Consider the following 21,271-nt stretch of genomic DNA (forward strand, 5'->3'; position numbering starts at 1 on the left):
AAAAAAAAAAAAAAAAAAAAAAAAAAATGGCAGTCTGGGCCGGGCGCGGTGGCTCAAGCCTGTAATCCCAGCACTTTGGGAGGCCGAGACGGGTGGATCACGAGGTCAGGAGATTGAGACCATCCTGGCTAACACGGTGAAACCCCGTCTCTACTAAAAAAATATTAAAAAATTAGCCGGGCGAGGTGGCGGGCGCCTGTAGTCCCAGCTACTCGGGAGGCTGAGGCAGGAGAATGGCGGGAACCCGGGAAGCGGAGCTTGCAGTGAGCCGAGATCGCGCCACTGCACTCCAGCCCGGGCGAAAGAGCGAGACTCTGTCTCAAAAACAAAAACAAACAAACAAACAAAAAAATGGCAGTCTGGCGCCAAGACACTTACTCTCAGCCATGTGAGGCTGGAAGGCTGGCATAGGCTATTTGTGGAATCACATGTCTCATCCACCAGGTCCCTCCCACCAGAGTCTGTGATGTAAGAGAAATACTACCTGCTCCAGCTCTAAAAATAACCAATTAATAGGCACTAATAACAAACAACTTTGTTGAGTGCCTATTTTGTGCCCAATCTGAATAAGAAAGACAATAATTAACTTTTTTTTTTTGAGATGGAGTCTCACTCTGTCACCCCAGGCTGGAGTGCAATGGCGCGATCTCGTCTCACTGTAACCTCCACCTCCTTGGTTCAATCAATTCTCCTGTCTCAGCCTCCCGAGTAGCTGAGACTACAGGTATACACCACCACACCTGGCTAATTTTGGTATTTTTTAGTAGAGACAGGGTATCACCATATTGGTCTGGCTGGTCTTGAACTCCTGATCTTAGGTGATCCACCCGTCTGGGCCTCCCAAAGCGCTGGGATTACAGGCGTGAGCCACCACGCCCAGCCCAACTTTTTTTTTTTTTTTTTTTTTTTTTGAGACAAGGTCTTGCTTTGTCACCCAGGCTGGAAGGCAGTGGCATGATCATAGCTCACTATAGCCAGGACATCTTGGGCTCAAGCAATCCTTCCACTTTAGCCTCCCAAGTAGCTGAGACCACAGGCTAATTTTTTTAATCTTTTATAGAGACAGGGTCTCACTACGTTGCCCAGATTGGTCTGACTCCTGGGCTCAAGCAATTCTCCTGCCTTTGCAGGGGATAATTTAGGAATCAAAGAGACCGAAGGGTTGAGGAGGATTTCTTATTATTATTTAGGTGCACCGGCCCAGTCAGATTAATATTCAAAAAGACTGAGCCCCGAACAAAGAGTCCGGTTGCCTTTTAAGCATTTCATGGGGTGGGGGGAGATCTTTGCAGGGGAAAGCGTATAACAGAAGTGAGAAACAAAGACAGTTATTCAATTGAGACATGCATTACATCATTTCTTACTTTTCAAGGAACAACATGTTTTATGACTTGAGATTATCTGTCTAGTGACCTTGCAGCTGCACAGCTAGAGAAACAGAGTCTTCACAATGCCTGGGAAAGGTAGAGATAAGGCTCACTAACCACAGAAAAACAGGCAGTTAATTTTAAAGGACTCCAGCTCTTCCTCTTCCTCAGGGGGAATTGGGTTTTCTTACATACAACTGAGTTTTTGCTTACACATTCTTTAATTTGTTTTAATTCCTGTTCCACCTTGGCCTCCCAAAATGCTGGGGTTACAGGCATGAGCAACCATACCTGGCAATAGTTAACTTTTTTTAAAGTAAAAATTTTTTTTCTTAAAGTTCAAACTATCTTTAATTTTGATGTATTTATTTTGGAAAAATAAATTCTGACATTAAAACATTGTAAATGTCTCATGAATAACTTGTACAGTATATTTTTTAAATGCTTATCTGAAACTAGAGCTGCTTGCCCTTCCTCTAGTCTCTTATTTATCATGATCACTCAAAAAATAAAATAAATAATTGAGAATTGACGTGTTGGTTTTTTGGTATCAGTTACTGTGAAAGTTACTCTTGGGGGTAATATTTCATCTTTGAATCAAGCCATACATCACAGGTAAGACAAATGGAAACTGTCTTTATCTTGAACTGGAAAGTGGAAAATCGGCCCTGCCACTCATCAGCATGAGTGAACAGTTACAGGTGGATCCAGATGTAAAGTCAACAGGAAGCAACATTTCTCCCAAAAACATGCTGCAGCTGTAAACTGTCACAACAATCTTCTTTGTTGTATGACTCTTATTTTATTACTCACTGAGAAATTTTGGTCTCTAAAATCATAGACTATCAGAAACTTGGATGTTTGAAATTATAAAGATCAGAATGAAATATCCCACTCTTGATCAAGATCCTGAAGCAGTTCTTCAAAGAACTGTAAAAGGTGGCCAGGTGTGGTGGCTCATGCCTGTAATCCCAGCACCTTGGGAGTCAGGAGTGGGTGGATCACCTGAGGCCAGGAGTTTGAGATCACCCTGGCCAACACGGTGAAACCCCATCTCTACTAAAAATACAAAAATTAGTCAGGCATGGTGGCAGGCACCTGTAATCTCAGCTACTCAGGAGGCTGAGGCAGGAAAATCACTTGAACCCAGGAGGCAGAGGTTGCTGTGAGCCGAGATGGTGACACCGCACTCCAGCCTGGGTGACAGAGTGAGACTTCGTCTCAAAAAAAAAAAAAAGAAAAAAAAAAAAAAAAAAAAAAAAAAAAACTTGAGCTATTAAGATGACTGGGTGTGAAATCATGGCCTCTTGTTTTGTTTGTTGTTTGGGGTGGGTTTTTTGGTCTTTTTGAGACAGTGTCTTCCTCTGTCACCCAGGCTGGAATGCAGTGGCGCAATCGAAATTCACTGTAGCCTTGACCCCCTGGCTCAGGCAATCCTCCCACCTCAGCCTCCCAAGCAGCTGGGACCACAAGTGCGTTCTGCCACACCCTAGTAGTAGAAAAAATTTTTAATTTTTTTTGTAGAGATGATGTCTCACTATATGGCCCAGGCTGGTATACACTCCCGCCTCAGCCTCCCAGAGCAATCCTTACTCTCAGTTACGGTTCGTGGAACTGTAAATTGGTACGGCTTCAGAGGACAGTAATGTGAACGCTTTTGTCTAAATTACAAAAGAGCATACTCGCCGGGCGCGGTGGCTCAAGCCTGTAATCCCAGCACTTTGGGAGGCCGAGACGGGCGGATCACGAGGTCAGGAGATCGAGACCATCCTGGCTGACACGGTGAAACCCCGTCTCTACTAAAAATACAAAAAACTAGCCGGGCGTGGTGGCGGCGCCTGTAGTCCCAGCTACTCTGGAGGCTGAGGCAGGAGAATGGCGGGAACCCGGGAGGCGGAGCTTGCAGTGAGCCGAGATCGCGCCACTGCACTCCAGCCTGGGCGACAGAGCGAGACTCCGCCTCAAAAAAAAAACAAAAAAACAAAAAAACAAAAAAACAAAAGAGCATACTCTTGGATTCAGTTAACTCCACTTGTAGTAATGTCTCCTACGATGTACATGAAAGTGTGCAAAATCACCCAGATTCATCAAAGAACTGTTTACATACTGAAAAATGGGAAATCAAAATGTGCACCAAGATATTGGTTAAACAAATTATGATGCATTCATTTGATAGACTTTGACCATCAGAATCCCAGCAGAAAAATATAAGCGCTTAATGGAGGGACCTTTTTTTTTTTTTTTTTTTGGAGACGGAGTCTCGCTCTGTCACCCAGGCTGGAGTGCAATGGCACGATCTCGGCTCACTGCAAGCTCCACCTCCCGGGTTCATGCCATTCTCTTGCCTCAGCCTCCCAAGTAGCTGGAACTGCAGGCACTCGCCACCACACCCGGCTAATTTTTTGTATTTTTAGTAGAGACGGGGTTTCACCGTGTTAGCCAGGAAGGTCTCAATCTCCTGACCTCGTGATCTGCCCGCCTCGGCCTCCCAAAGTGCTGGGATTACAGGTGTGAGCCACCGCGCCTGGCCAATGGAGGGACTTTTTACAAAGTGGAAGGCAGTGTGAAGGAAACCTATAAGATGTTGAAGTACTTTATGGCCTACAATAAGGAGAAGCCATCATCGTCCCTAGGTTGAAAAGTGCAGTGAGAGGGAGCAGTATCTGAAACCGAGACTGATTGTATAGGGGTAAAAGAGAACCCCCAGCAGGAGGGCATGGTTCTGGCAGAGGAATACAACCACTGCTATCACACAGGCAAGCAAAATAATCTGACATTGCTCTTCTCTCAACCTTCCCTTGGCCAAACCCAAAAATTTTTTTAATGTAGAGGTGAAGGGAGCATGGGTGGTACAGTTTATAGAGGCCGCCCTTCTAAAAGACAGGTCGGCCGGGCACGGTGGCTCACGCCTGTAATCCCAGCACTTTGGGAGGCCGAGACAGGCAGATCACGAGGTCAGGAGATCGAGACCATCCTGGCTAACACGGTGAAACCCCGTCTTTACTAAAAAATACAAAAAACTAGCCGGGCGAAGTGGCGGGCGCCTGTAGTCCCAGCTACTCAGGAGGCTGAGGCAGGAGAATGGCGTAAAACCCGGGAGGCGGAGCTTGCAGTGGGCCGAGATCCAGCCACTGCACTGCAGCCTGGGCGACAGAGCGAGACTCCGTCTCAAAAAAAAAAAAAAAGACAGGCCATGGTGGAGAGTGGAGATGGTAGGGCAAATAGAATACCCACCCACCTCGGCCTCCCAAAGTGCTGGGATTACAACCATGAGCCACCGCGCCCGGCCTCATTATGCCCCTCTTAACCAAGTTCTAGGGTAAGGGAAACGTTGCTTACAGGGTTGGTGTGTATCCAACACTGCACCCTCCCTTTAGAAGTAGGGGGTAGATGCCAAGGGAAACTGGAGCTATATAATGCCATCATCAAGCCTTCAGCCCTCTTCCAGGCCTGCCCCAACCGGCCTTTCCAGAACTGAAACAACAGCATGGGCACCACCTCCATCCCACCATATGCCTGGGACCTAGGGTGTCAAATTCCCCAGGACCTCCAAACACTTCCTCCTCTGCTCCTCTGGGAACAGCAATCCTGGTGCACACCCATGAACCTGTAGGGGTACCCACACCTCTACCTGGCCTCCCAGACCCTTGACCTCAGGGGCTGTCCACCCAGCCTAGCCCCTGGCACCAGAGCCCTGGCCCAGCTCAATATGCCCTTGCGACCTGGCCAGGAGGTAGGTACCTAAGGCCAGTTTCTTTTTTTTCTTTTTGAGACCGAGTCTCACTCTGTTGCCCAGGCTGGAGTACAGTGGCATGATCTCAGCTCACTACAACCTCTGCCTCCTGGGTTCAAGCGATTCTAGTGCCTTAGCCTCCTGAGTAGCTGGGACTACAGGGAGTGAAAACATGACACAGCCACTTTGGAAGCAAGTTTGGAAGTTTCTTATAAATATACACTTATCATAGGACCCAGCAGTCACACTCACAGATATATCCAGATACATGAAACATAGATCCCTATAAAGACATATGCATATACACCAAGAATAATACATATTATTATTTATAAACACACTCACTGACTCCTTATAGTAGCTCCATGATGAGAGAAGTGCCACCAGACCCATTTTACAGATGAGAAAACTGACACTCAGAGAAAGGAAGTCAGTTTGCCAAGTCACACCAAGACTAAGAGACCAATGAGGATTCAAACCGCATCCATCTAACTCCAGATCTGGTTTTCTGGGCTGTGCTATTGTGTCCTGGGTGCTGTGTTGAAATGTGTTGTTTTGGCCAGGCATGGTGGCTCACGCCTGTAATCCTAGCACTTTGGGAGGCCAAGGTGGTGGATCACTTGAGCTCGGGAATTCGAAACCAGCCTGGGCAACATGATGAAACCCTGTCTCTACAAAAAATACAAAAACTGGGTCTGGCACAGTGGCTCATGCGTGTAATCTTAGCACTTTGGGAAGCCGAGGTGGGCGGATCACTTGAGGTCAGGAGTTCGAGACTAGCCTGGACAACATGGTGAAACCCCATCTCTACTAAAAATACAAAAAAAAAAAAAAATAGCCGGGTGTGATCTCAGCTCCTTGTGAGCCTGAGGCAGGAGAATCGCTTGAACCCGGGAGGCAGAGGTTGCAGTGAACCGAGATCGTGCCACTGCACTCCAGCATGGGTGACGCAGCGAGATTTCGTCTCAAAAAAAAAGAAAGAAAGAAATGTGCTGTTCGGTATTTACTATGGTCTGTTCAGCTGTTGGACAGCCAGATGCTAGGTGTTGTGTTGAGATATTTCTGGGTGGGATCCTAGAGTTGTCAGGCGCTGCATGTGGTTTTGTGTTGTGTCATCTGCTGGCTGCCAACGTTGTTGCGTTGCTGCATAGTGTGTCCTTTGTTCTGCTGCCTTGATTGTACGTGTTGTGATGTCACATCGTGTGTTGGGTGCTGTCTGCTGGGTTGCTGTGTACTAGTGTGTGTTGTGTGGATTATGGAGCTGTATGCTGGCATGATGTGTTGGTGTGTGGTTACCATGTCTTGGGATGTTTCCAGGCTGGTTGTTAGGTCACGGAGTGTCCTGTGTTGGCATCTACTGTGATCCTATTTGCTGAGTGTTCTGTTGCCCTGTGTTGTTGTGTTCCGTAATGCCTGATGATGGCCTTGTGCTATGTTGCGTGCTGTGTGTTGTGTTGCCAAGAATAGCCGGTTCTGTGGTTGGGTATTGTTGTTGTGGATGTGCTGCAGGAAGTTGTGGGTTCTGTGCTGTCTGTGGCACTGACACATGCTTTTGGGGTGTTGTTAAGCAGCATGTTGTGACCATGTGCCTGTGTTCTGCACCGCAAGACACGCTGCCATGCTTGAGTCGGATGTTGTGTGCAAATTAATGGTGTTGCTGCATGAGGTCTGGTGTGCTGCACATCGCGTCTTCCTGATCCATTCCATTCCCCACCCTCAGGCGAGCCCTTTGACCCCACGTTTGCGATGCGTCGCTCAGTGTCCAACATTATCTGTTCCGTGCTCTTCGGCAGCCGCTTCGACTACGATGATGAGCGTCTGCTCACCATTATCCGCCTTATCAATGACAACTTCCAAATCATGAGCAGCCCCTGGGGCGAGGTCACCCAACTGAGTCCAGCAGGAAAGGGGTGTGGGGTCCCCAGGATCTAGGAATGGAGAGGAAACAGTGGGCGGGGAAAGGGCTGCGAATGGCCCTCCCAGGGCCCGCCCCTCCCATCTGACCCCGCCCAGAGTTACACGGCCACGCCCCCTCCCCTCCGCTGAGCATTTATGGCCGCCATTCCGTCCTTCCCACTCCCCCTCAGCCCCAACCCCAACCCCGGCCTCTCCAGAACCTGGCTACCCTTCGAGACCCAGTCCCTGCCTACCTCATCCACACAGAACCCGTTCGCCCCTGAACACACTTCGTCCTCCTCCAAAACCCTCCCACTCTGTCTGGTCCGCAGTTGTACAACATCTTCCCGAGCCTCCTGGACTGGGTGCCCGGGCCGCACCAACGCATCTTCCAGAACTTCAAGTGCCTGAGAGACCTCATCGCCCACAGCGTCCACGACCACCAGGCCTCTCTAGATCCCAGATCTCCCCGGGACTTCATCGACTGCTTCCTCACCAAGATGGCAGAGGTAATCCCAACCTGGAAATCCCACCTCTAGTCTGACCTGAAATTCTCCTGCTGCCCCTGCCTCAAACCCACAGGGACCCCAGATGGGGCAGGGTTGGGGGACCTTCTCCCTGGAGAAGCTGAATCATCTGGCCCAGCTGGGCTGGAGCCAGGAGCCACTCGCAGCCACCTCCAATTACAGCTGATTAAGAAGTCATCAAAGGAGGTGGGGCGGGGCGGGGCGGGGGAGGGCGCGGGGGGCGCAGTTGCTCACGCTTATAATCCCAGCAGCTGAGGCAGGAGGATCGCGTGAGTCCAGGAGTTCGAGACCAGCCTGGACAATATAGTAAGACTCAGTCTCTGCAATACATACATACATACATAAAACGTATTTAAAAAAACAAAAAAAAAACAAAAAAAAAAACAAGAAGTCATTCAAGCTCTGTCCAAGAAGTTAATTGTAGGCCCTGCAGCTGAGATTTTCCCAGCCCTGCCCTGCTGCGTTCCCCAGCTCTCCTAGGGAAAGAAAGTTAAACCCAGCTGGGACTGAATGGGCCCCCAGCAGCAGTCGTACTGGTCTAGAGGGAAGGGGTCTCCATCCCTGGCTCACGTCCCCACCCCTCCACCCCGGCAGGAGGAGGACCCGCTGAGCCACTTCCACATGGATACCCTGCTGATGACCACACATAACCTGCTCTTTGGCGGCACCGAGACGGTGGGCACCACGCTGCGCCACGCCTTCCCGGCACTCATGAAGTACCCGAAAGTTCAAGGTGAGGCCCACCCACACAGCAGCGCGGAGGTGCCCATGTGTTCCAGCCTCCCCCCAGAGCAGGGAGCCACAGCCCCGCCTCCAGCCCGGCCTCCCAGGTCTGAGGTAGCCTCCTGCTGACCCCAGGAGTCCAAGCCAAACCCACAAACCCACACGGAGGCCGATCCCACCCACACAGACCATGAGGTCCACGCAGCCTGCCCGAATCCCGACCCACATCCCACCCGCTTAGTTGTTTTTTTCTGTTTTTGTTTTTGTTTTGTTTTTTTGGAGATGGAGTCTGGCTCTGTCACCCAGGCTGGAGTGCAGTAGTGTGATCTCGGTCGGCTCACTGCAATCTCTGCCTCCCGGGTTCAAGGGATTCTCCTGCCTCAGCCTCTCAAGTAGCTGGGATTACAGGTGCACAGCACCACATCCAGCTAATTTTTGTATTTTCAGTAGAGACAGGGTTTCACCAAGTTGGCCAGGCTGGTCTCGAACTCCTGGCCTCAAGTGATCCACTTGCCTCAGTCTCCCGAAGTGCTGGGATTACAGGCCTGAGCCACTGAACCCAGCTCTGCTTAGTTTTTTGTTTGTTTTTGAGACAGAGTCACTCTGTCGCCCAGGCTGGAGTACAATGGTGCAATCACAGCTCACTGCAACCCCTTGGGCTCAAGAGATCTTCCCACCTCAGCCTTATCAATAGCTGGGAGTACAGGCGTGCACCACCACACTCAATACACTCAGCTAACTTTTTATATTTTGTAGAGACAGGGTCTAGCTGTGTTGTCCTGGTAGGTCTCCAACTCCTGGGCTCAAGCAATCCTTTCACCTCGGCCTCCCAAAGTGCTGGGGTTACAGGTGTCAGCCACCGTTCCCCACCTGCACCCACTTGGTCTTGCCTTGTTCCGACCGTGTCCACCACTGCATACGTCCACCTCCGGCTCCAGAGCCCAGCTAACAGTCTTCCCAGAGCCCTAGCCACACACCTGCCAGGGAACCCTACCTCTCCCACACAGCCTGGCCCCCCCCCACAGCTCTGTCTGCTATTCCACCTCACCAAGCTCCACCCTGGCTAATTCTTTTTTTTATTTTTCCTTTTTTTTTTTTTTTATGACGGAGTCTCGCTCTGTTGCCCAGGCTGGAGTGCAGTGGCCCGATCCCGGCTCACTGCAACCTCCGCCTCCCGGGTTCAAGCGATTCTCCAGCCTCCGCCTCCCAAGTAGCTGGGACTATAGGTGTGCGCCACCATGCCCAGCTAATTTTTAAATTTTGTTTTAGAGACGGGGTTTCACCATGTTGTCCAGGCTTGTCTCTGACGGGGGCCAGCCCCTCCACACCTGTGGGTATTTTTCGTCAGGCGGGACGAGAGGCAGAGAAAAGAAATAAGGCACAGAGACAAAGTATAGAGAAAGAACAGTGGGCCCAGGGGACTGGCACTCAGCATACGGAGGACCCGCACCGGCCCCAGTCTCTTGAGTTCCCTCAGTATTTATTGATTACTATTTTCACTATCTCGGCTAATGGAATGCGGCAAGAGAACAGGGTGATAGTGGGGAGAAGGTCAGCAGGAAAACATGTGAGCAAAGGAATCTGGGTTACATATAAATTCAAGGGAAGGTACTGTGCCCGGATGTGTGCCTAAGCCAGGTTTATGCTTCTCTCCATCCAAACGTCTCAGTGTAGCAAAGAGTAACCAAGCAGCATTGCCGCCAGCATATCTCGCCTCCAGCCACAGGGCGGTTTTCTCCTATCTCAGAATAGAATGAATGTATGATCAGGTTTTACACCAAGACATTCTGTTCCCAGGGACATGCAGGAGTCAGAGGCCTTCCTCTTAACCGCAAGAGGCTTCCTCAGCACAAACCCTTCATGTGTGTCAGGCTGGGGGACAGTCAGGTCTTTCCCTTCCCATGAGGCCATATTTCAGGCTGTCTTAGTAGGGGGAAACCTTGGACAATACCCAGGCTTTCTTGGGCAGAGGTCCCTGCGGCTTTCTGCAGTGCATTGTGCCCCTGGTTAATCGAGAATGGAGAATGGCGATGACTTTTACCAAGCATACTGCCTGCAAACATATTGTTAACAGGGCACATCCTGCACAGTCCTAGATCCCTTAAACCTTGATTCCATACAGCACATGTTTCTGTGAGCACAGGGTTGGAGTTAAAGTTACAGATTAACAGCATCTCGAGGCAAAACAATTTTCTTAGTACAGATCAAAATGGAACTTCTTATGTCTTCCTTTTCTACATAGACACAGTAACAGTCTGATCTCTCTTTTCCCTACATATCCCCCTTTTCTTTTTGACAAAACCGCCATCGTCATTATGGCCCGTTCTCGCTGGTCACTGTCTCTTCAGAGCTGCTGGATACACCTGTAGACTAACAATAGACAGAACAGGCATACAAGGATTAATATGAAATTTACAATAGTGGAACTTCTGATGATTTTAACCCAACTGACCGGGTTAAGATTGGCGAGGCCATCAGCAGCATTCACGATTACCTCAGTTCCTGGCACCACATTTAAATGGGCTTTTGATGCCTCAAAAATGTGTTCTTTTAATTTTGAAAAGTCTAAAGTAAGATTATCTTCTCTTCCTTGCAGGTGGTGTCTAACCATGTCCCGGTAATGCTCAGACTCATTATAGGCTTGGGGTGTAATACAAAAATCTGACGTATTCCAGTCACACTGTAACTGAAAATGATGTTCCAAGCTCATGAGCCTATCTCTCATCGAAATGACAGTTTGTCTGAGATCATTAATTTGGTTTGCCAATTTTTGATCTATTTGGGTCTAAGATTTTCACAATTTTGAGAAATTCTTTTGCCGATCATGGACATATTTTGCAGTTTGAACAGAGGATTGTAAAACAATTCCAGTAGCCGCAGCAGTAGCTGTCACTGCAATAAGGCCCATAATCACTGCAATCAAAGTAAAAATGAATCTTTTGGATCAAGTTAGAATTCCTTTTAATACTTCCATTAAAATATGGATGAATGGCGAGGCCTCCCACGGTTGGTCCATGGACACAGGATCCACACGCCCTCTCTTGCTCTTACTAGTAGAATATGGTGCTGCAATTAAAAGTGGAATTAATGCAAGGAAAAAATCTACAATTTTCACAGGTTATAGTTTGGGAATCTGGTTGATAACTATGTTTCCTACAACTAGCATATAAGGGGGTTTTACACAACTTCGCAAAGAAATTGTCAGACTGGAATTTAGGTTGATAGTATAATATGGCTTATAATCTCTTGTTCCTGTGGCTTGATTTCCAGACCAAATTCTAATGTGGTGCAAGGCCACAGTAAACTTCCATAATTCTGGATGTTCAGGACCAGTCACAGGACTAACTTTGGTTGAGGTGATGAAATTCCCTTTTCACCCCATTTCCATGGATAGGGTGATTCAAACCTTCTATAAATCTGGTCCAGTGTTTCAGTTAAATCACTATCATAGGCCGGATTAATGGGCAAGATAGATGGGGCCTGTGAATATGAGTGAGTCTGGCCCGTACAATTATGATATAATTGGCCTCGAGGGGCCATCAGTAAACACCATCAGAACATTTTCTAAAGGTTTACATTTGGCAATTTTAGGTAAAATCCAAGTAGTCAATTTTAAAAACTGGAAGATTTTTGTTTTTGGGTATTGATTGTCAATAATTCCCACAAAATCAGTAAGACCAATCTGCCAAGCACCAGAATTGATAAGGGCCTGTCTAACCTGTTCCTTGTTTAAAGGAACGATGATTTTGTCTGGGTCACTTCCACACAATTTTATTATTTGTAGTTTTGCCTGACCAATTAATGTAGCCATTTGATCCAAGCACAATGTAAAAGGCTTAATTGTACTGTGAGGAAGGAACAACCACTCCACAGGATCAGTATTTTGAACAATGATGCCTGTTGGAGAATGTGCAGTAGCAAAAATCAAAAGTTGGAGTGGGGCCAAGGGATTTACTTGTGCTGATTGAATTTTTTCTTTAATTTAATTTCTTTAGTTGCCTCTGGAGTTAATGTTCTTTTACTGTTTAATTCCGGGTCCTCTCTTAAGATAGAGAACAAATTTGACATGGCATAAGTAGGGATGCCTAGAGTTGGCCGAATCCAGTTAATATCTCCTAGCAACTTTTGAAGTCATTTAATGTTTTTAATGTGTCTTTTCTTTTTTTTTTCTTTTTTTTTTTTTTTTGAGACGGAGTCTCGCTGTGTCACCCAGGCTGGAGTGCAGTGGCGCGATCTCGGCTCACTGCAAGCTCCGCCTCCCGGGTTTATGCCATTCTCCTGCCTCAGCCTCCGAGTAGCTGGGACTACAGGCGCCCGCCACCACGCCCGGCTAGTTTTTTGTATTTTTAGTAGAGACGGGGTTTCACCATGTTAGCCAGGATGGTCTCGATCTCCTGACCTCGTGATCCACCCGCCTCGGCCTCCCAAAGTGCTGGGATTACAGGCTTGAGCCACCGCGCCCGGCCAATGTGTCTTTTCTTATTTATATTTTTGGTGGTTTAATTTTCTTTTCCTCTAGCTGCATTCCCAAGTAATGGAAAGGAGTAGAGGCTTGAATCTTATCAGATGCTATTGTCCGTTCTGCGTTGGCAACCTCTGTCTGCAGAAATGTGTAATAGTTAATTAATTTGTCTCTTGTTTCTGCAGCACACAAAATATCATCAACATAATGATACAGCAGTCTGAAAACTTATCTCTAACTGGTTGAAGAGCTTGAGCTACAAAAGTCTGACAAATAGTTGGACTATTAAGCATTCCCTGAGGTAACACGTTCCACTGAAACCTGGTGGCTGGTTCTTTATTATTTATGGCCGGTATAGTAAAGGCAAAATTTTCAAAATCCTGTTTTGCCAGAGGAATGGTAAAAAAGCAATCCTTCAGATCAATCTTTTTTTTTTTTTTTTTTGAGATGGAGTCTCGCTCTGTTGCCCAAGCTGGACTGCAGTGGCACAATCTCGGCTCACTGCAAGCTCCGCCTCCTGGGCTCACACTATTCTTCTGCCTCAGCCTCCCTAGTAGCTGGGACTACAGGTGCCGGCCACCACACCCGGCTAATTTTTTGTATTTTTAGTAGAGAGGGGTTTCACCGTGTTAGCCAGAATGATCTAGATCTCCTGACCTCGTGATCTGCCCGCCTCAGCCTCCCAAAGTGCTGGGATTACGGATGTGAGCCACCACACCCAGACTCAGATCAATTATAATTAAAGGCCAGTCTTTGGGGATCATGGCCAGAGAGGGCAACCCGGGTTGGAGAGGCCCATGGGTTGAACTACGGCATTAACAGCTCTTAAGTCAGTCCGCATGTGCCATGTGCTGGATTTGTTTTGAATTTCAAACACTGGAGAATTTTAAGGAGAGAAAGTGGGTGAAACATGCCCTTTTTTAAATAGTTCTTTTAATTATTTTATGTAGCGCCCCCAACTTTTTCTTAGGGAGCAGCCACTGTTCAACCCAGACAGGACACTGCGGGGTGAGTCTGAATTGCTCTTTTACCATAATGAACTGCAGGTTGCGTAATAATGGGCGCAGTGAGCCAAGTCGCAGTGAGCGGGGTTTCGGGCTCCCTCCCCCAGCTTTCACTCCACTGCGGAGCAGGTGGCCGTTGTGGTTTTAGCACTGATGGCCCCAATGGTTCTGGATCTTCTCCTCTCAATTTTATTTTGTTTCAGGATATTACCTCCTGTAATTGATTGTAGTCAACATTTTGAGTTGACCCAGCCTTTACAGACTCTGCTACATATTTACAATGTGAACTTTCCAGGATTTTGTCCCTGCCTCTTCTTCAGAATCTATTATACAGCTTTCAGGGGCATCAGAAATTGAAATGCTATCTTCTCTTCTTTGAAATAGCGTAATTAGATTTTCTGTAGAAGCTCTAATTCCCCCTCTTCTTAAAAGAATTTTAATAAAGCTGAGATAAGAGGCATATTTACTTTCAGTTTGTCCCATTGTTACCCTGGGTTCCTCCAAGCGCACAAGCTTACTGCAAGGCTGACCACGGACATACTCGCGAATCTCTCATCCGCTTGTCCTCGATGTTCATGTTCTTAGCGTACCCTCGCCTTAGAGAAAGGCACCCATGTTGGACGTCAGATGAAGGGGGCCAGCCCCTCCACACCTGTGGGTATTTTTTGTCAGGCCGGATGAGAGACGGAGAAAAGAAATAAGGCACAGAGACAAAGTATAGAGAAAGAACAGTGGGGTCCAAGGGACCGGTGCCATACAGAGGACCCGCACTGGCCCCAGTCTCTGAGTTCCCTCAGTATTTATTGATTAGTAATTTCACTATCTCGGCTAAGGGAATGCGGCAGGAGAGCAGGGTCATAGAGGGGAGAAGGTCAGCAGGAAAACATGTGAGCAAAGGAATCTGGGTTGGCCGGGCGCGGTGGCTCACGCCTGTAATCCCAGCACTTTGGGAGGCCGAGGCGGGCGGATCACGAGGTCAGGAGATCGAGACCATCCTGGCTAACATGGTGAAACCCCGTCTCTAATAAAAATGCAAAAAATTAGCCGGGCGAAGCGGCAGGCGCCTGTAGTCCCAGCTACTCGGGAGGCTGAGGCAGGAGAATGGCGTGAACCCGGGAGGCGGAGCTTGCAGTGAGCCGAGATCGCGCCACTGCACTCCAGCCTGGGCGACTAAGCGAGACTCTGTCTCAAAAAAAAAAAAAAAAAAAAAAAAGGAATCTGGGTTACAAATAAGTTCAAGGTAAGGTACTGTGCCCGGATGTGTGCCTAAGCCAGATTTATGCTTCTCTCTGCCCAAACGTCTCAGTGTAGCAAACAGTAACAGAGTAGCATTGCCGCCAGCATATCCCCTCCAGCCACAGGGCAGTTTTCTCCTATCTTGGAATAGAATGAATGTACGATTGGGTTTTACGCTGAGACATTCTGTTCCCAGAGACATGCAGGAGTCAGAGGCCTTCCTCTTATCTCAACCACAAGAAGCCTCCCTCTTTTACTAATCCTCCTCAGCACAGACTCGTTACCGGTGTCGGACTGGGGGACAGTCAGGTCTTTCCCTTTCCACGAGGCCATATTTCAGGCTGTCTCAATGAGGGGAAACCTTGGACAATACCCAGGCTTTCTTGGGCAGAGGTCCCTGGGGCTTTCCACCATTCATTGTGGCCCTGGTTAATCGAAAATGGAGAATGGCGATGACTTTTACCAAGCATACTGCCTGCAAACATATTGTTAACAAGGCACATCCTGCACAGTCCTAGATCCCTTAAACCTTGATTCCATACAGCACATGTTTCTGTGAGCACAGGGTTGGGGCTAAAGTCACAGGTTAACAGCATCCCAAGGCAAAACAATTTTCTTAGTACAGATCAAAATGGAACTTCTTATGTCTTCCGTTTCTACATAGACACAGTAACATTCTGATCTCTCTTTCTTTTCCCTACAGTCTCAAACTCCTGGGCTCAAGGGATCCGTCCGCCTGGGCCTCCCAAATTTTGGGATTACAGGCATGAGCCACCCAGCGGACCAGCTCTAGCTAATTCTCACGTGTGCCCCAAGTGGCGCCCCGCGCTTGGAGGCTTTGACTAGACCCCTCCCCACACAAGCACACACCTCTTCCCAGCCTGGTTGCCCTGTCGCGCCTCTGATATCCTTGACCCCTCCTCCCCCACCCCTTCCAGCCCGCGTGCAGGAGGAGATCGACCTCGCAGTGGGACGCGCGCGACTGCCAGCGGCGCTGGAGGACCGCAGTACCATGCCTTACACAGACCCGGTGATCCACCAGGTGCAGCGCTTTGCAGACATCATCCCCATGAACTTGCGGCACCGCGTCATTCGGGACACGGCCTTTCGCGGCTTCCTGATACCCAACGTGCGCTAGGCCTGGCAAACCTAAGAGGAGGCATCGCAGGCTCTTACAACTCGCAAGGAGTATCCCAGGCACTAGCAATCAACACCCCAGGCCTTAGCAACTGGCATCCCAAGCCCTAGCTACAGACATCTCAGACCCTCAAATCCAGAAGTTCGGGCCTTTCCCAGGACCCCATCTCATATCATAGTGGACTAGACCCATGACAAATCCCCTTCCTAGAAACCCTCCCTGGAAGCCCTGGGGTCTGGAACTTCATCTTGGGGATCCCCTGTGCCTAAACGCTATTCTCAGGGCCCCCTCATTTTTCCCAGAAACCCCATATCTGCTCCCACAAAGGATGGGGGTTTCCCATATCCCTGCCAAAGTCCCCAATAACACAGCATATAGCACCCATCACTTGGAACCCTAGACACCCACACATTTTTCCCTGGCCCCTGATTGAGTCCTATACCCCACCCACCCACCCCTTATCAAGTCCCCAGGACACCCAGCCCAATAAAATGGAAACTAGTATGGGAGCCTCCCAGCACTCCTACACTGCTAACTCCACCTCCTCACCCACACAGGGCACCGATATCATCACCCTCCTTAACACCGTCCACTACGACCCCAGCCAGTTCCTGACGCCCCAGGAGTTCAACCACGAGCATTTTTGGATGCCAATCAGTCCTTCAAGAAGAGCCCAGCCTTCACGCCCTTCTCAGCTGGTGAGGGCAGGAATCAGAGTCTTTCTGGCCCAATTTCTACCTACATTCCTTATCCTAATTCCACCTGCCAAATCCTCTCACTCCTTCCTTCCACCCATTCTCAGCTTTGGATGTACAGAGACATTCATTCCTCCTCTCAACTCTGCGCCTATAAGCAAGTAGTGACTAAAATCCTCGTGAAGCGAGGTGGGGAAGTTGATTAATAATTTAACTTGGGGCTGGGCATGGTGGCTTACACCTGTAACCCCAGCACTTTGGGAGGCTGAGGTGGGCGGATCACCTGAGGTCAGGAGTTCGAGACCAGCCTGACCAATATGGTGAAACCCCATCTCTACTTAAAATACAAAAATTAGCTGGGTGTGGTGGCGGGCACCTGCAGTCCCAGCTACTCTGGAGGCTGAGACAGGAAAATCGCTTGAACCCGGGAGGCGGAGGTTGCAGTGAGCCGAGATTGCACTATTGTACTCCAGCCTGGGTGACAGAGCGAGACTCTGTCTCAAAAAAAAAATAATGATAATAATTTAACAGCCAGGAGCGGTTGCTCACGCCTATAATCCCAGCCCTTTGGGAGATCTAGACGGGCAGGTCACCTGAGGTCAGGAGTTCAAGATTAGCCTGACCAACATGGTGAAACCCTCTCTACTAAAAATACAAAATTCACCAGGAAGGCACACCTGTAATCCCAGCATTTTGGGAGGCCAAGGCAGGCAGATCATGAGGTCAGAAGATCGAGACCATCCTGCTTAACACGGTGAAACACCGTCTCTACTAAAAATACAAAAAACATTAGCCAGGTGTGGTGGCAGGCGCCTGTAGTCCCAGCTACTCGGGAGGGTGAGGCAGAAGAATGGCGTGAACTCAGAAGGCGGAGCTTGTAGTGAGGGGAGATAGTGCCACTGCACTCCAGCCTGGGCGACAGAGCGAGACTCCATCTCAAAACAAAAACAAATTAGCCAGGAAATGGTGGCACATGCCTGTAATCCCAGATATTCTGGAGGCTGAGACAGAAGAATCACTTCAACCCAGGAGGCAGAGGTTGCTGTGGGCCAAGATTGCACCACTGCACTCCAGCCTGGGCAACAAGAGCAAAACTCCATCTCAAAAAAATAAATTATTATTATAAGAATTATTTAACTTGGGCCAGGCACATCAGCTCACACCTGTAATCCCAGTACTTTGGGAGGCTGAGGCGGGAGGATCACTTGAGGCCAGGAGTTCAAGACCAGCCTGGACAACATAGCAAGATCCTTTGTCTACTGAAAATGTTAAAATTACCTGGGTGTGGTGGCAGGCATCTGCAGTCCCAGCTACTTGGGAGGCTGAGGTGGGATTATCGCTTGAGCTCAGGAGGTTGAGGTTACACTGAGTATGATCACGCCACTGCACTCCAGTCTGGGTAACAGAGCGAGATCCTTTCTCTACAATAAAAAATACTGACTAGCCAAAACTAAAAAATATATAAAATGTTTAAAAATAATAATAATAATAATTTAACTTGGGAGTGGTCATTTTCTACCTCTCCACTGGGTGGCGCAGTTGAGGTGGTTCTAGGGGGGTTTTTTTGTTTGTTTTTTGTTTTTTGGGTTTTTTCTGGCTTTCCTCTTTACCCTGCTGAAAAATACTTCCCTCTTTACTCAGTGGCAGGAAAAGAAAAAACAAAAAACTGGCATAATAATAGGCAACTTACCATGTTGCCTACTGTGCATCAAGTGCTGGCTGTACAAGAGCCCAGCTAAGACCTTATGTTTTCTTCTGGAAATGTGCAGCCCAGATTCCAGCAGGGTTTGCATCCCGTCTGTCACCCCCTAGCTGTGTTGCCTTGGGTATGTTACTTCACTTCTCTGTGCCTCAATGTCCACATCTATAAAATGGAGATATATTAAGGCCTGCCTCTTGGAGTTGTTAGAATGGTGATCTAACGCTTAGAGTAGTGCATGGTAAGCTACTTATAACCTCACTGCTTTCCCTGTGTTTACCATTCACAGCAGCCTCATGAGGCACTGTTACTATCCCTCCTTTTATTTTCATTTCTGAGACAGGGTCTTGCTGTCATCCAGGCTGGAGGGCAGTGGTGCAATCATGGCTCACTGCAGCCTTGATCTCCTGGGCCCAGGTGATCCTCTCGCCTCAGCCTCCCAAGCAGCTGGGACTGCACGCATGTGCCACCTTGCACATTTAAAATATATATTTATATATATATAGACGGGATCTTGCTGTGTTGCCCAGGCTGCTCTCAAACTCCTGGGCTCAAGAGATCCTCTTCCCTCGACCTCCGAAAGTGCTGGGATTACAGGCCTAAGCCAGCACGCCCAGCCTTCATATCCCCATTTTAAATACCCAGAAAGTGTGGTTTGTCCAGGATCACAAAACTAGTAGTGACAGGGCCGGGATTCGAACCCAAGCAGCCCGGGTCATTCCACTCCACAGTTTAAAGCATCTTTCCCAGATCTTCAGATGGGTGAATCTGTGACGTCCCCAGCTGTTGTCTTCCTTTCCTCTTATGTTTTCCTCTGGGAATGTGGGGTTGCAGCCTTTAACTTCATCTTATCTCACCGCCCCTCCCCACCCTGCCACCCCCGCAGGGCGCCGTCTGTGCCTGGGCGAGTCGCTGGCACGCATGGAGCTCTTTCTGTACCTCACCGCCATCCTGCAGAGCTTCTCGTTGCAGCCGCTGGGTGCGCCCGAGGACATCGACCTGACCCGGCTCAGCTCAGGTCCTGGCAATTTGCCGCGGCCTTTCCAGCTGTGCCTGCTCCCGTGCTAATGCCCCGGCCTTTCCAGATTAGCCTGTGGGTGATGAGACCCATCCATGTGGGTTGCTCCATCTCCTTCTTGGTCCACAGTCTGCCTTCGTCCCTCTGGCAGTCACGCTGTCTTCCCTGCACACTGTGCCTGCCACGTGCCCATCCCCCATCCCTCCAATCTGTACCCAGTCTGCAGGGCAGAGGCAGATGTGTGGAAGATGTGTACCCACAGAGCTTGTTCTATGGCACGCCCTTTTCTAGGCTTTTTGTATCATTTCTTAGTACATTTGTAATAGATTCAAACCAGTCTTGGCTGAATTAAAGGGAGGATGACAGTCATTTAGGATGGGGAGAAGGGAGCTGGCTGCAGAGAGGGAGACACTGGCTAGTTCTGTGAAGGGGTGGCCTGCCCCTCCACACCCGTGGGCGTTTCTCGTTAGGTGAACGAGAGACTTGAGAAAAGAAATGAGACACAGAGACAAAGTATAGAGAAAGAAAAAGTGGGCCCAGGGGACCGGCGCTCAGCATACAGAGGACCCACGCCGGCACCAGTCTCTGAGTTCCCTCAGTATTTATTGATCATTATCTTTACCATCTTAGGAAAAGGGAAGTGGCAGGATAATAGGATCATCATAGGGAGAAGGTCAGCAGTAAGACATATGAATAAAGATCTCTGTGACATGAATAAGTTTAAGGAAAATTGCTGTGCCTTGATATGCATATGCAAACATCTCCATAAACCTTTTTAGTGCATAAAGAGCAGCATTGCTGCTAGTACGTCCCACCTCCAGCCCTAAGGCGGTTTTCTCCTTTCTCAGTAAACAGAACATACAATCGAGTTTTACAGTTTTACACCGAGATGTTCCATTGCCCAGGGACAGGCAGGAGACAGATGCTTTTCTGTATCTCAACTACCAAGAGACCTTCTTTCCTCTTATACTAGTCCTCCTCAGCACAGACCCTTCACAGGTGTCAGGCTGGGGGACAATCAGATCTTTCCCTTCCCACAAGGCCATATTTCAGACTATCACATGAGGAGAAACCTTGGACAATACCTAGCTTTCCTAGGCAGAGGTCCCTGTGACCTTCTGCAGTGTATGTGTCCCTGGGTACTTGAGATTAAGAGAATGGTGATGACTTTTAACCAGCAAGCTGCCTTCAGTCACTTTTTTAACAAAGCACAACCTGCACAGCCCCAAATCCATTAAACCTTGAGTCACCACAGCACATGTCTCTTGCAAGGACAAGGTTGGGGATAGGGTCACAGATTAACAGCATCTCAAATACAGAACAAAATGGAGTCTCTTATGTCTACTTCTTTCTATATAGACACAGTAACAGTCTGATCTTTCTTTCTTTTCCCCACAGTTCTGGCCTCACCTTTAGGGTGGCTAGGGTGGGAGAAATTGTATCCTGGTGACAGACTTGAAGGTAAAGGCTGTGAGGACCTGAAACCAGAGAGGCAGAGAGACCAAGACAGAGAAAAAGACAGCAGGACCGGGTGAGGTGGCTCACACCTGTAATCCCAGCCCTTTGGGAGGCTGAGGCAGGAGGATCACTTGAACCCAGGAGTTTGAAACCAGCCTGGGCAACAGAGTGAGACATGATTCTACAAAAAGTGAGGCAGGAGGATTGCTTGAGCCTGGGAGGTCGAGGCTGCAATGGGCTATCATTGCACCATTGCATTCCCGCCTGGGAGACCGGAGTGAGACCCTGTCTCAAAAAAAAAAAAAAAAAAAAAAG

At 48.6% G+C, this 21,271-nt stretch overlaps 1 protein-coding gene across 1 annotated transcript in view; it reads left to right on the forward strand.

The window, feature by feature from the left end:
• Positions 1-19,846, forward strand: part of LOC112612587 (cytochrome P450 2F1-like) — a 131,320-nt gene extending 111,474 nt beyond the window's left edge. The window contains 7 exon segments of the mRNA XM_025367303.1: positions 6,821-6,981; positions 7,329-7,505; positions 8,118-8,256; positions 15,887-16,077; positions 16,644-16,728; positions 16,731-16,784; positions 19,367-19,846. Coding sequence (XP_025223088.1) covers positions 6,821-6,981; positions 7,329-7,505; positions 8,118-8,256; positions 15,887-16,077; positions 16,644-16,728; positions 16,731-16,784; positions 19,367-19,548 — 989 coding nt within the window. The 3' untranslated portion in view covers positions 19,549-19,846.
• Positions 19,847-21,271: the final 1,425 nt, after the last annotated feature.

The sequence above is a fragment of the Theropithecus gelada genome, chromosome 19, assembly GCF_003255815.1.
Source record: "Theropithecus gelada isolate Dixy chromosome 19, Tgel_1.0, whole genome shotgun sequence".
Classification (NCBI taxonomy): domain Eukaryota; kingdom Metazoa; phylum Chordata; class Mammalia; order Primates; family Cercopithecidae; genus Theropithecus; species Theropithecus gelada.